The sequence below is a fragment of the Poecile atricapillus genome, chromosome 2 (assembly GCF_030490865.1).
Source record: "Poecile atricapillus isolate bPoeAtr1 chromosome 2, bPoeAtr1.hap1, whole genome shotgun sequence".
NCBI classification, from domain to species: Eukaryota; Metazoa; Chordata; class Aves; order Passeriformes; family Paridae; genus Poecile; species Poecile atricapillus.
In genome coordinates, this window is record NC_081250.1 from 13,482,554 (window position 1) to 13,496,626 (window position 14,073).

The window sequence follows — 14,073 nt, forward strand, 5'->3', positions numbered from 1 at the left end:
CTGCACAAGCCAATACTTACACTAATTTCAGAAAATTATCCATTTTATCTTTTTTGCTTGAATGTAAAGAAAACCCCAAAACCTAAACTGCATGTATGGAGAAGAAAGGATTCTGTAAATCATAAACTTTGTTAATATGTTTTCCACTTTAATACAAACCTTGACTTTGAGCCCAGAGACATTTATGCTTTGTGTGTGGCCTATCCTGAACCTCTTGGAGAGAGACTTTATACTGAGACTAAAATTTTTTTGGAGAATCATGTACGCCATTTGCACAAGGTAACCTGTAGTTACTGATGTCCATGTATGTGTTCTTCATTCTTTTTTTAAAATTTTTGTAGGTCTTTATGAGACTAAATCACAGAGTTGCAGAGACACAGTACTTGTACATATGAAATATGCAACATGTCACACAACATGTACACAAATGTAGGCAGGTATTATAGATACCTGTTGAGATGCAACACAAAAGAAATAATTTTTCTTTCTAAGCCAACAGTTATGGTCTATGCACTATATTCATTGGCTTGAGAAGAAAGTTCTTTCTTTTATGTTGAATGCTTATGATCAAACAAGTTAGAGAAACATCTTCATTTTGCAAATGTAGTTTGCCATTAGCCTTCTGTTTCAACAGAAAAGTATCTACTCTAGTGTCTTGGAAACTGATTGTATATACTCTGTTAAAAAAATAAATAAAAACCTTCTGAAATATGTGGGAAATAACACAAATTCTTGGGAGGAGAGGAAATAACAGCAAATTGTTTATTGTGACAGTAATATTTGTATGTCTGTATAGCTGTGAGTCAACTTCTGTTTCATCAGCTAATTTCATTAGAATTATGTTTCATCGTATTTAATAGATAAATGAATGGTGCCTCCATCTATATCAGTAAAAAGAGATATAGATTTAAATAAGATGCTTATCAGTGTCTTTATAGGGAGTAAAGCTTTGCAAATTCTGGATAGTGCTGCTGAATGGCTTTGTGCATAGGTACCTGAGTATTTGACAAGATGGCCTGGGTTTCTTAATGGGCAGTTCCACTGGTTACAGAGAGGATAATTCTGGCACTCTGATAGACTAATTCAGTTCACTAAACTAGCAGAGAACTCTGTCAAATAAGTTCTTGCTCATTTATTTAGTGAGCAGAATGAGCTCACTTAGGATAATCAGGCAGGTGCCAGCACAGTGGAAGCTGTGGGAAGTAGCGGAAAGCAGATATCCAGTTTTTAAATTGACTATCCACCACTTGTCTCGGAAATAATGTTGGAAAACCTTTGCAAAATGCATACAGCAGAGGAAAGCATTCTCAATTCTGTTTTGTCTATCAGCTTTCCTCTTTCATAATTTTTTTACCTTTTTTTGCACTTTTTGCATGGGCTTCTTTGCTGCTTAAGCCAGATTTTAAAATTACAAACTCTAGAGAGAATTAAAGTAGAATTCCTGGTATCTTGTCCCCCCTCACAAATTATAATTAATTTAAATTGTTGAACTTACTTTTCTGAAGTATGAATCTATTTTGAGAAGTTCAGTAGCTTTTTTAGATGATGATTTGCTTAAATTTCAAAAGATTTGGGCCTAGATTTGAAAACCTTTAATGTGTTTTATGTTTTATGTATCTGTGCTTTGTTAAACTTGTTTTATTCTGTGATTCTTGCTAAGTACAAGGATTTATACTATCCAGTAAGGCATAGTGGTTTTAAATGGTTATATGGAGCCAATTCTTCCGGATGCAGTGCATGCAGCTGTGTGAATATAAAACTGATCTGTGTCAGTGAGGGAATGGTTCTGTGGGTTATCCCACCAGTTTAATGTGAGAATATGAGCCAGGCTTATTCAAGCAGATACTTCTGAAAAGATCAAATTAAAGCAAGTCCAGGTGTTCTAGCTGGCTTACCAAAACTTGGTAGTATTGAGATACGTTAGCTTTTTGGTCATTACCACAATTCTTAATATGCAAGTGCTATTCCAAAATGATAATCCCATGATAACTTTCTAAGTATGTATGCTATTTTCATACTAATTCTGGTATGTGGTGGGTGTGTGCCTTCACAGAGAGTTCTGGAAGCTGAAGAACAAGTACTGGTTATGTATCACAGATACTGGGAAGAGTATAGCAAAGGGGCAGACTATATGGACTGTTTATACAGGTAAGCTTTGCAATAGATTGTTAAACCTTTGAAATTATTTAAATGATCTGCAGATGAATATGCCTCAGGTCAGTTTAGGAGAGAATATAGTTATGGTAGCAGAATATGAGAAAAAAGGAATAGTGCCTCAACCGGTAAGTATCCAAAATTGTTCCTAAAGTTCTTTCATTACTAATATATTCTACTTGCTGTTGCAGTGCCAAATGTGTTTGTGCTAATCAACCCTACAGTGTATAAGATTATAATCCTAGCAGTTCTTCTACAAGGATGGCACTGTCATGCAGTATACAGTTGAAACAGAATGGTTTGAGTCAAAGTTTTAAGATATTCTGCTTTTTATGAATCAGTTGGAGTTCTTTGCTTATTGCATGCCTGCTCTGAAAAAAGTACCATAATAAAGAACCTGTTGTATCCAGGTTCTAATCTGTATCATTCTTCCAGCAATGAAAACTGATTAATGTCTACAGGTGGTAATCTGAAAGTTATCTTAAAATAGATTCCCTTAAAATTTAATTAGGCTTACATCTCTGCTTCTAACCTGATAGGCAATACTTGAAATGCTACTCAAATGTGGGACACTTGTGAGCAAAATTCATAAAACGTGAGATCAGTCATGTAGTTGGCAAATGAATTAAATCTTTTCTTTCTTCAATGTTGATTTTGGTTTGTTTGGGTTTTTTTCACCAATCCTCCTCAATGCATTTTGCTACGAAAACAAATCTGGATTCAGTTTGAAAGGTAAAATCCCACATGTGCTTGATGAAAACAAGGTGACAAAACTGATGGAATAAGCAACACTGAAAGAAGCCTCTTGAGTTGTTGTTTTTGCTAGTTCTGATGGTAAAATAATAGATTAAAACAATAATGGACATTAGGCCTTCCAGTGTCTAGGTGCTGCAACTGGTTTCATAGGTACTTCTAAAAAATCTGGTCCATGTACTTTAATTTCAAGTGATTGGGAGGGTTTTCTTATCCAGCAAATTGAAATTAAGTCATTTAAAGAAAAAAAAAATGTATTGCAATTGTTCATAATAAAATCCTGAAAACTAAATATGGTGCAGCTTTTGCTTTGTTCCATTTTGTCTTTAAAATATTTGTAATAATGCCAGCATATCAAAGTATAGCAATTTGTAGTTTTACATGCTACTCTTAGTTCTCTTTCTGTATGTACTGGTGGAAGAGAGAGGGGGTAAGTGAGGGGAGTGTAGGGCTTACCTTTTTAGCAAGTTTAAGAAGAAAAAACAGATTGGCAGCTGTTGGCTTTGTTCACATGGGGGAAGGTCGGAAAGAGTCACCAAGGAGCCTGCTTAAGGCTGGTGTTCCATCTGTTCCTGATGTCCTCACAGGTTTTATATGACATGGAGGGCCTGTATCCTTCTAGATGTGCATTTGCAGTTCATGGTTGGTATTGATGGTAGCACAGGGTTACAGTACTCCATAAGAGTCTGAAAGTAGCTCAGGCTGCTGTACTTCAGTTTGTCATCACTGCACTATGACAAGTCTTCCTTCTTTGGACTCTGTGGTGTCCTAAATTCTTTGAAGTTTACAGGATTTCACAGTATGTTCCTCCTTTTCTCCTTTGCTTGGCTTTTGCCTTCATGCTGAGAGAGTTCAGACATCTCTGGTCTGGTGCAGTCTCTGAAGTCTCTGAAGCCTGAATCTCTTGGTTCAGTAATCTGGCTCTTTTCAGTGTCTGAAACTGAGCATCTCAAAACTTGTGGTTAGCTTAGAAATTTAGAAAACCTTCTCAGCTGCCTCATTTAAACATTTCTAATATAAGGAATATTCTAAGTGTAGTGAAATATATTAGAATTTTTTTCTCAGTTACTTGGGAAAGGAAAGAATGGTTCACTTTTAAAATGTTACAGTATTTGTTTTATGGGAATACTGAGAGTCAAGAGGATGTTTTATCAGGTCTTGCACAGAATCCGTTTTGTGTTCTCTATGAAAACTGTGCATACGGTAGTAAATACTGAATTTTAAAATAGGATTTATAGCATTTCTTCTTTATAACTGTTACTTAAAATAATTTCTGAAAATTCTTCTCTTTAAAATTTGTAATGTGGATGTTAGCTAGTTACCATGACCTGAGTAAGGGATCATAACTGACAAAAGTTTGCCCTGGTAAATTTAGCAGTACTTCTGTGTTTCAGTCTGGGAGAAACACAAAAGAATAAATAACGCAGGTAGAAGAAAATACTTTTAACTTAAAAATATCTCATAGTAGGAGTGTTTTTCTATCATTAAAATAAACTACTGTCACTGTAATACTAATCTGTGAGTTTAGGGGTTATTTTGTACATGCATGTATGTATGAGTAACACAGCAGTGCATGTTGAAAGGTTAGATTCTTACACAAGGATATTGCTCATCAAGAAAATGCTGTCAGTGATATTTCAGGTTCCTGTTTGATCTCTCAGTTACCAATACTACTGTTTTAATGTGATGTAAATTCTTTCAGTGTCATTTGTATTGTAACATTTTTTTACAAATAGCAATGGAAATGGTTAAAGGCAGTTATATTTTGTGATGTGGAAGGCATTCCACAATTCTGGACTTACTTTAAAAAGCCTTAACTTTTTGCCTGTTTTGATTAGTATATCTTTGTTTCTATAGGTACCTCAACACACAATTTATTAAGAAGAACAAATTGACTGAAGCTGATCTTCAGTACGGTTATGGAGGAGTGGATATGAATGAACCTCTGATGGAAATTGGAGAGGTAGATAGTTCTGAAAGTGAGGTTGGATATAAATGGTATTCAGAATGCTATGAGTTCTGCTTTGTCCTTTGAAATGTCCACATTTTTATGTCAAAGAAGTATTGCAGATGTAAGCACTGTTCCCTTTGTAAAATGAGATCACAGTTTTGGTTAAGAAAAATGGGAGTGACCTGGCAAGGAAAAAAAACCAAAGCAAATATGAAAACTGTTGGAAAATTTGGGTTTAAAATGTGATAATAGAACCACTTTTCAAACGTTAGATTCTTAAGTGATACTGCTATCTAGAAAACATGTTGAAGAAGCAGTATACTTTTGTTTTTGGAAGCCCTTGAAACATTAGTTTTTAGGTTTCTATTTCTTGATGTGACAAAGTATAAAACCTTTAAAATCTTAAGGCAGTAAAGTATCTGTTCACGGCTGGTGTAGGATTAAGTTTATGGCAGTCACTCTTTTGTCCTGAAAAGTCCTGTTTTAAATTGCAGCACTATTTTGGTGAATTCATTGCTCCATGTCTTGACCTACAAGGCACTTGGCAAGTTTATCAAGTCTTTGTTTTGAAAACATTTTCTCTTTCATTATGGTTCCTGTAGGATTTTATCTTTTATTCTTTGGATTGAACAAGGACTCTGTCAGAAGTCAAATTATTTGTTGTTTATCACTTTAGAATGGAAGGAATTACAGTTTTTGCCATTTTAGATGACTGAAATGATATGGCCTTTATCTACCCAAGGGCAAACATGTTTATTTTATATATAGCTCTCTTCAGTCTCAGCATGAAGTTACAGAAATAATGCCCAATATTTTTAGAAGCCGAACTGCACTCTCTGTTCTGAAGTTTCTGTCTCAACATCACTCTTGTGTGGTAACAAAACTTTGGGAGCTTTTCAGTAATCTTAAACAAGTCCATTCTCACTCATTTCTTCCATGTTGTGTCGCAGTAGGTCTGTACATGAGAACAGAGGTGCATGTGTGAGATGTGCAGGCGCAGCTTCCAACAGTTCACTTTGGAACAACAAACTTTCATCCCCACAAGTGTTCCAGACATTCAGTAATTGTTTTACTAGGAAAAATACAGGATAAGATAAGTTAATGAAAATAGTCTGCCAGTCTTGCAAGAGATTACTTTTTTCCCCTCTGTGTGTTACAAATGCATGGTGAAGGAGAGTGCTTTTCTGAGTTGAGCTCCTCTCGCTGATTTCAGACTCCTGAGTTTTCAATGGCTCTGTGGGAGCCCTGAGCTAGAAGGTATTTAAGATGTGCCTTCTGGGTTTCTTCCCCCCACAAATAGACTGGAAAATGGAGAAAACTGCCACATTCAGTATTGCCAGTCTAGTTGGGGAAGTAAGGTCAGTCCCTATCCTCAAGGGGGAGAAACTGTCTTGTGCTGATACATCAGGTTGCTGGATTGATCTGTCTATAGTTTATTTGACAAGAAAATTCCAGTAGGCAACTTGACTTTGCTTCCCACTGGTAGCTCATATGTGAGAAGGACCATGCTAGAGACCACATTGCAGAATAGATCTACCTGAGGTTGTTTCTCTTCACTTCATAGTCACCAAATGTATCAGTTCTTTTCCTTTTTATTTTTTTCCCCTCCCTTTCTTCTCTCTCTCCAGAGCTGGCTTCTTTCAGCTGGCTTCTTTCATTCTGTTATGGATGAGTTCCTGTTGTCTTACAGAAACTTAACTGTCCTCCAACTACTCTCCACAAGGCGAGACAGTGAAAATCACTCCTAGGATGACTTTGGTTTCAAAACGTGATCTGTCTTTGGATTTATAAATAAACTTTTACCTGTCCTTTAGCCTGCTTATAATGCAGTTGTGCCAGGTTTACTTTCTTAACTCTGTATTGCAGCATGGGTGCAGAATAGGTGTGACAGCTGGAGCAAGTTCATTTGTCTGCTCTTTAAAAAGGAGATTATTTCAGAGTGAGTCAGATTGGCAGTTGATAGCTATGTGCCTGCTTTCTGTTAAGACATACTTGATTGATAGTTTAATTTTTAAATCTAATGACCTGTTAGTTGTGTCAAAGCTTTCTTAGAAGCAATATTCCCTCTGGCCTTACTGAATTTTGCAGACTTTTTCCCAGTCTCTACTTCCTGGCAGGTGTTTTTGGAGGTCTTCTACATGCATTTATTCTCTGTATATAAGTCAACACATTATCCCTTTTGGGCTTTAAATTTGACTTTGATTCAGGCATAAAAGCTCATTTGAACTATTGCAATTATGTTTTTTTAAAATGGTATATCTTGGGAGCAACTGCTTCACTTGTAAGAATTTGAAATATTTGAGTACACTTGACTGATTCCTCCAATGATATATTAAAAATAGGGTGGCCTGTCTTTAATGTGAATTGATTGAATTCCATTTGAAGCCAAATGTTAACTTGCCAGTGACTTTGCTTAAGATGTAAGCATCTTAGTTTGGAGATTTTTTTTTGTGTGTTGGATGAAAGAATTCTGTATCTTTGACTGTGACCTCTAACAAATTGGCCAAGAGAAATTCCCTATTGTCAGCTGAGGCTTATTTTGCAATTGTTGTTAGAAATACTGGTGTTTGTACACATTCAGACACTTTGGGTATGAAAGGTATGTCACTTACCTATTACTGTGCAGATGTTGTGCTTACATGTAGTCTCAAAATCTGCCCTTGTAGCCAACTTGCTTAGGGTCCTTATATGCATTTGAGAATACTTGGATGGAGTGGAACCAGGGAATGAATCAGTCCTATTAGATGTGTAGGAAGAATGCAGGCTGGGAAGCCAGCATTCACCTACTGCCTGACTAGAGAAACAGGAGGTTATGTAACAACTTAGTTTTTAAAATCCTGAATGGGGAATTGTGTCAGTTTTGGTACTGTTCTGGATTTGGTGTGGTAGTTTTTAGGGTTTTTTTAAAATGTACTTTTTATTGATGTAAAATTGTGTTGTGTCTTGACAGCTAGCTCTTGATATGTGGAGAAAATTAATGATTGAGCCACTGCAGGCCATCCTTATTCGGATGCTCCTCCGAGAAATAAAAAAGTGAGTGCTTGATTGTTTCTTGCATTAACACAATGTGGAATTATTGCACTTTTTTTTAACTTTGAAATTATGGACTTTGACAGAATTCTTTCATGTTTGATTTTTTTAAGGTTACTTCTTATCTAATGATGTTGTATCACCTTTTCTCATTGTAGCCATGTATTTGTGGCTTTCATGTGCAGAAGAATGTAATGAATTCCTTGTAACAATACAGTAGTGATCTTTCTGTTTCAGCAACCATTCTTACCAATGGGATAGGAGCGGACTTAGAATAATTGTCCAGGTCCCATAGGATAACTTTTGCCTTTTTCTCCACCTGATGATGACTGCCTTTAGCTTCTGTGCTGTCAGTAAAGTTAAGGACCAGGCCTTGGGCAAAGATTTGCCAAAGCCAGAGTGGCTGTGTTGCTTTGCATGGAACCCAGAACAATTCTTGCTTATCTGCCAGAAAGACAAAGCTTCTGTTTTTCAGATCAGTACCTTCACTTAACATTTTTGGTGCTTGACTTGAATGAAAGGAAGATAATTATTTTTTGCAGTTTAAGGGAAAGTTTGTTTTTTTTTTTTCTGAATATCCTTTTTTTTTTTTTCTTACTTTTAAACAAGGGCAAAGAGCTCGGGACTTTTAAAGCTTTGATTTAAAACATTTATTTAACTTCTAAAAGATATTCTAATTTATGAATAAACAGAAATGTTGAGATCTACTACATATCTTGTGTGTAGTTGTAAGTTTCATCAGTTTCTGCATTCCTAACACTGTTTAGGATAACTCTGGAGTTGCCTAATCACTGGGGAGTTTTTTAAGCGATTGCTCAGGTGACCAGACTGGTGTAGGTAAACTGAGGGAGAGAGGTAATTTGGCCAGTTGAGGTTCCTTGAACATGCACTTGGTCAGAAAAAAAATTGTAAGGCATTGAAAACCTAATTTTAATAGTTTATTTGTGTTTTTCATTCCTGAATTAAATATTTGACAACAAAGTAACAGATATTATGTGTCTTTTGGATGGCATTTCTGAAGCCAGGAAGTATTTATTTGCTTCAAGTCGTTGAACCATGATTCCTTTGTAACCAGGACTAATAGTGCTTTATCCAGTTTTACTCTAACAATTTATTTTTACTAAATGGAGATTCCCTAATTCATGGTGAAGAACATTCTCCTTTGTTACATCAAGCATAGTGATGCTGAAGACTTGTCTTAGCTAATGTATATATTTCACTGGTGGGTGGGCGTAGCAATGTATGTGAAAACCTTCTTCAAGACATCTGGTGCCCCTTAAAATAATGGTCAGTATTTAGCTTGAGGCTGATTGCAGGCCTGCCCAGGTGTTTAGATCAAGGCTGTCACTGGCTTTGGGAGGCATGAGATCTTGAGACTGTAACTAGTTGACACTATTTGTTACTAAACTATTTGGAAACTTTGAAATTAAACTTTGGTCATTGTCTTGAATGGTTGGATTTGGATTTTTTTCTCCTTTATTGATGAGTCTTTTGTGGGATCTGAGAGAAGTTAATTCAGTTCTGCTTCTCAAAATCCAACAATTCGTATTAAGTTTCTGGTAACCACTTTGTGGTCTGCATATCATTTAATGAATTACGTAGGAGAGAACTATGTCTTGTAGCTGGTTTATTCCTGCTATCATGGAATGCAATGTTTCCTGTGGGGATTCTGAGTATGGCCTTTGTATGTAACGATCGGCTTGTTGCTGTTCTTTGCTGTAATTTCAGTGGTTAATACAGCTTTTAAGAGGCAGTTTTAAAGATGCTGCTGCAAGTGACTTTAATGTCTTTAGCACTGAGTTCAGGGATTAAACAAGTAATTCAGGGATTAAACAAGGTGAATATCCATAAATTATATCTTTCAGATGTAATATGCATGGGAATAATATAATTAAAAATTTTAATAAAATTACTAATACATGTATATGTTTAAAAATGCCTCTATTCTACACCTTCCTCATAGTACTTGTTTGTGCATGTTTAATTTATTACAATGCTTAAAAAAATTAAATTAATGTAGATGGGACAGTTGAACTACTTCTAGGCAGGAAGTTTGCATAGCATACAACAGCATGTGCAGTTGATAACCATCACTGTAGTCAGTTGTTACATATAAAAGTAGCTTTCTTACTGCACTGGAAAAGGTAGGGAAGCAGAGCCACAAATTCTTCTTTCAAATGTTCCTTTATCAATGTATTTAACTGGATTTTTAAAAAGGCTTCTGGCTACAGCCTGCAGCAAACTGACTTTTTAAAAGCTAAAAGCTTGTGCAATACATTATACATTAAAATTGACAATAAACTTTTTTTAGTAAATGAAAATAAAGAAATACAAGTAGTGACCTGTGGCTCAGCTGAACAAGATATCTAAACTGATCTAAGCATTTGCAGACACTGAAAAGGAGCAGTCTGTGCTCTGCTACGTTTCATGTGCTGAATTTGGTGTTCACCTAGTCCCTTAGTGACACAGCTCAACTGCTAATGTGACAGAAAACCATCTTGGCTAATGTTTCACCAGATTGGCACAAGTCAATTCAGCAAAGCATTAGATGAGTGCCAAAGCAAAGGAAGAGAAATGGAGGACTGTGACTGAGCAAAAGGGAGCAGGATTAGCCCCCTTGAACAGCAGAGAATTCTTAAATCACTTAAGCCTATCTTGTCTGACTGCACTCCTAATAAAGAGTTCTGAGTATAATACTTTCTTCCCCCTCCCTCTAGCCCAAGCACTCCTTCTACAAGACAAGCTGAATATCAACTTCAGCATTTTTGTTTCAACACAACAGGAAGCCAGCAAGATCCTGAATTGTGAGAAAATTTGTCTATGAAATTCTTAGACAGAAAAAATTCAGAAATTACTTAGGTGGTATCTCAAATGACAGTGTGATTAGTACAGACTGAGAGAGGCTAAAGATAACTAACACTTTCTAACTAACTGGACCTATTACTGTGTAAACTGATATATTATCTGTACCATTTGTTTGATATTAAAGCTATTGGAACTCAACTTTTTAAAAAGTGTTTGGAACATGCTCATCCAGTTCACAATGAATTCTGTAGGTAATTGTGTTTGAAACACCCTTGGTGTGACACAGCAGAGCACTTCTTTTGAGTGCTAGAATCTTCTTTTAATGAATCTGATATTTAATTACTGTACCTGAAGTTTTAGAAATGTTCTTTGGGTCTGTAGTAATACACTGTACAATACACGATGAATGTCCACGCTTGAGCGTGAAGACAGGACCAAGATGAAGTTAATATAAACCAGCACAACTTTCTTGTGCATGTGTTTGTAGCTTTCTCCATTTCTTTTGAAAAAAAATAACTTGTCACCACCTGAGTTAGTGGAACTTTTGTTTCTAGCGCTTTATCTTTTTATCGAAATTCCTTTTCAAACATCACTATACACTTATACCCAAGATATCCTATGACATTCCTACTTCAACCTGTGTTGCAGCTGCTCTGTAGCTTTATGCATCTGTATTGCTTGCTGACTGCTGCCAAGAGGGGAAAATAAACATTTCATAGACTTCTACCTTTGTGAGGTCACCAATTCCATTGTAGTGTTGCAACTGTTCTTACTACTACAACTTTCATAAAAGTCGTCCTTAAAAATTCTGTCAAATTTTGTTGACATTTGCACTGAATCTTCCTGGGAGCAGACTGCTACTGGTATAAATAAAAACCTGAAGTAGCTGCCAGACCAAGCAAGGCCTGTTCTGTGCTGGGTTTGTTTTCAGTTATTATTTTAGTGCCATCTGACATCTGCTTCAAAAGCTTGTTTCCTTCCTTCCAGCTCTTCCATGGAGCATATCTCCTGTACTTATACAGCTTTTTCCTAATGCACATTGTCCTTTGAGTCTCCTGGGTCTGGCCATTGCTACCCCCTCCCCTCCCACATGTGTATGGGCATATGGTAATGTTTGTCTTTGATGCTTAATCATAAATAAATAAATTTTTGTAAATCATATTCTACTCCTATTTAACACTTAAGGAGTTAGGGAATATTTTTTACTTAAAAAGTATTTTTACTTTTATTTTTTATTTATAATATATTTACATGTTTATTACTATAAAAGTATTTTCATATGTAAAGTACATAAATGTACTTTAAAATGTGCATAAATGTACAAAAAATGGTCTTTTTTTAGGACCTTTCATGTCTTAAGAGGAAATATCTTCTGTTTTGAGTCTGGGTCTGTTAATTCCAGTCTTTGCAAAGGACTGAACACTAATGTTTTCAGCATGCAAAACACTAATTTTCATTATTTCTATTTTTACCTGAATGGAACTAAAGACAACATTTGCTTCACTTCAACTCCTTCACTTGAAGCTAAGAACTTGACTAGAAGATGTATGGTTTTCCTTTTCTGATGTATGATTAAATATTGTGACAATGGGCCAGGTGTGTTATTTATTCCACTGGAAATCTACATGTTGAATAGTAGAAACTCAGAAAAGAAAACACCATGCTTCTTGTTGTTATGCTGGTAAAAAGGATGAATTTTTTGGAAGGGGCAAGAGTGTGAAGGCTACAAATACAAGATGGAAATTACTGTAGCTTTTAAACTACTTGTTTAGAAAATGTAATTTGGAATACTTGTATCCAAGCAAATACTTAGAAATTTCATGACCTTTAAATGCTTTTGAACAGTTTATGAATCAACATATATCTCAACAATTTAAATGTATATGAGAGAAAGAAGCGCATTTCTAATTTTAAGATTAATCTTCTTCAATTTTGCCAATTTGAGCGGAGGAGTTTACTGGAAAATGCTTTAATCCAATTTTATTTCATTTGGCTATAGATGAGTTACACTAGATACCTGCATTCTCATAAATGTTCACTCTATTTCAGTGATCGCTGTGGAGAAGACCCAAACCAGAAAGTAATCCATGGGGTTATTAACTCCTTTGTTCATGTTGAACAGTATAAGAAAAAATTCCCCCTAAAGGTAGATACACATTTCTGATTATGTATTTTTAATTTGTAATGTCAATCTAGTATGTACTTTTTTTCTCCTTTAAAAAAATTCTCTCTTCTAGTTTTATCAGGAAATTTTTGAGTGTCCATTTCTGAATGAAACAGGGGAGTATTATAAACAAGAAGCTTCGAACTTATTGCAAGAGTCAAATTGTTCACAGTACATGGAGAAGGTAAGAGATTCTTCAATACATATGCAATAATTAAAATAATTTTACTGATGTTACATGTTGTCTACAGTTCTCATAGTTGCTCTTTCTGTTATGCTTTCATGCATATTTTCATGCAATTGAAATGAAACTTTTTGGTGACATGGTTAATCTGAACATAAATGACAAATTTTGCTCTGGATGGACAGTTAGTATCAAAATTTTTCATAATAAATTATAACTCAATGGCATGAAAAGTGAAAGAGACAAAAATGAAAACATGTCAAGTTGATCAGTATTACTTTTTCATTTCCTTATTTTCTTTCAGTTTGGAGTAGGGTAATATTAGAGTTTTAGAAATATGTGGTTAGAGAAGACTCTTAAGTTGTTAGAAAACATTATTAGAAGTTATAAACTCTGAGGTGGATTTTCTTTCATTTTGTTTTGTGTATGAAGTTATGTTGTGGTTAAATTACTTGCAGTTCTTGTACTTTGTTTGAGAAAACAAAGATTAATACAAGACTACGAGTCAGTTCTTGCTCCCATACTGCCCACACTACCAAGATAGAAGAGTTGAGAAGAGGGCTGTGAAATTGCTTTTAATCTAATGGTTACACACCTGTAGTGAAATTCAGGGACAGGCTAAGACTTCAACTAAACCAAAAGCAGATTTTGCCTATCATTAGCAGTCTGCAGCTGCACTGCTCTCCCTAGACTCCCCTCATATTCACAGGCCATAAGTGCTATTATGGCAGTATTCATATGACTTATCTTATGATAAAGCCTATTTCCTTCATTGAGCTATAAAAAGAGCATTTATTAATAGCTCAGATATACTCCTTTACCAGTTGAGAAAATGTTTACATACAAGCAGATGGACTTGGAATAGTAGAGTGATTCTTAGTGTTCTCTTTTTGTTAGGTACTGTGGTAAAACTTTTTCAGAAGGAATAAGAATTATGGTAAGAGAAATTGGGCAAGACTGGTCACAAGGTTAAAGGGAACAAGAAATTTCAAGATGAAAACTGTGGAATGCTGGTGGACATGTAGTAGTGAC

General features: G+C 35.4%; 1 protein-coding gene across 3 annotated transcripts in view; it reads left to right on the top strand.

Annotated features, from left to right (window-relative positions):
* Positions 1-14,073, top strand: part of CUL2 (cullin 2) — a 40,606-nt gene that overhangs the window by 9,293 nt on the left and 17,240 nt on the right. For all 3 annotated transcript variants that reach the window (XM_058831885.1, XM_058831884.1, XM_058831883.1), the window contains exons 3-8: positions 177-279; positions 2,054-2,148; positions 4,765-4,870; positions 7,809-7,891; positions 12,743-12,839; positions 12,931-13,041. In XM_058831885.1, coding sequence (XP_058687868.1) covers positions 177-279; positions 2,054-2,148; positions 4,765-4,870; positions 7,809-7,891; positions 12,743-12,839; positions 12,931-13,041 — 595 coding nt within the window. The remainder of the gene's footprint in view (positions 1-176; positions 280-2,053; positions 2,149-4,764; positions 4,871-7,808; positions 7,892-12,742; positions 12,840-12,930; positions 13,042-14,073) is intronic.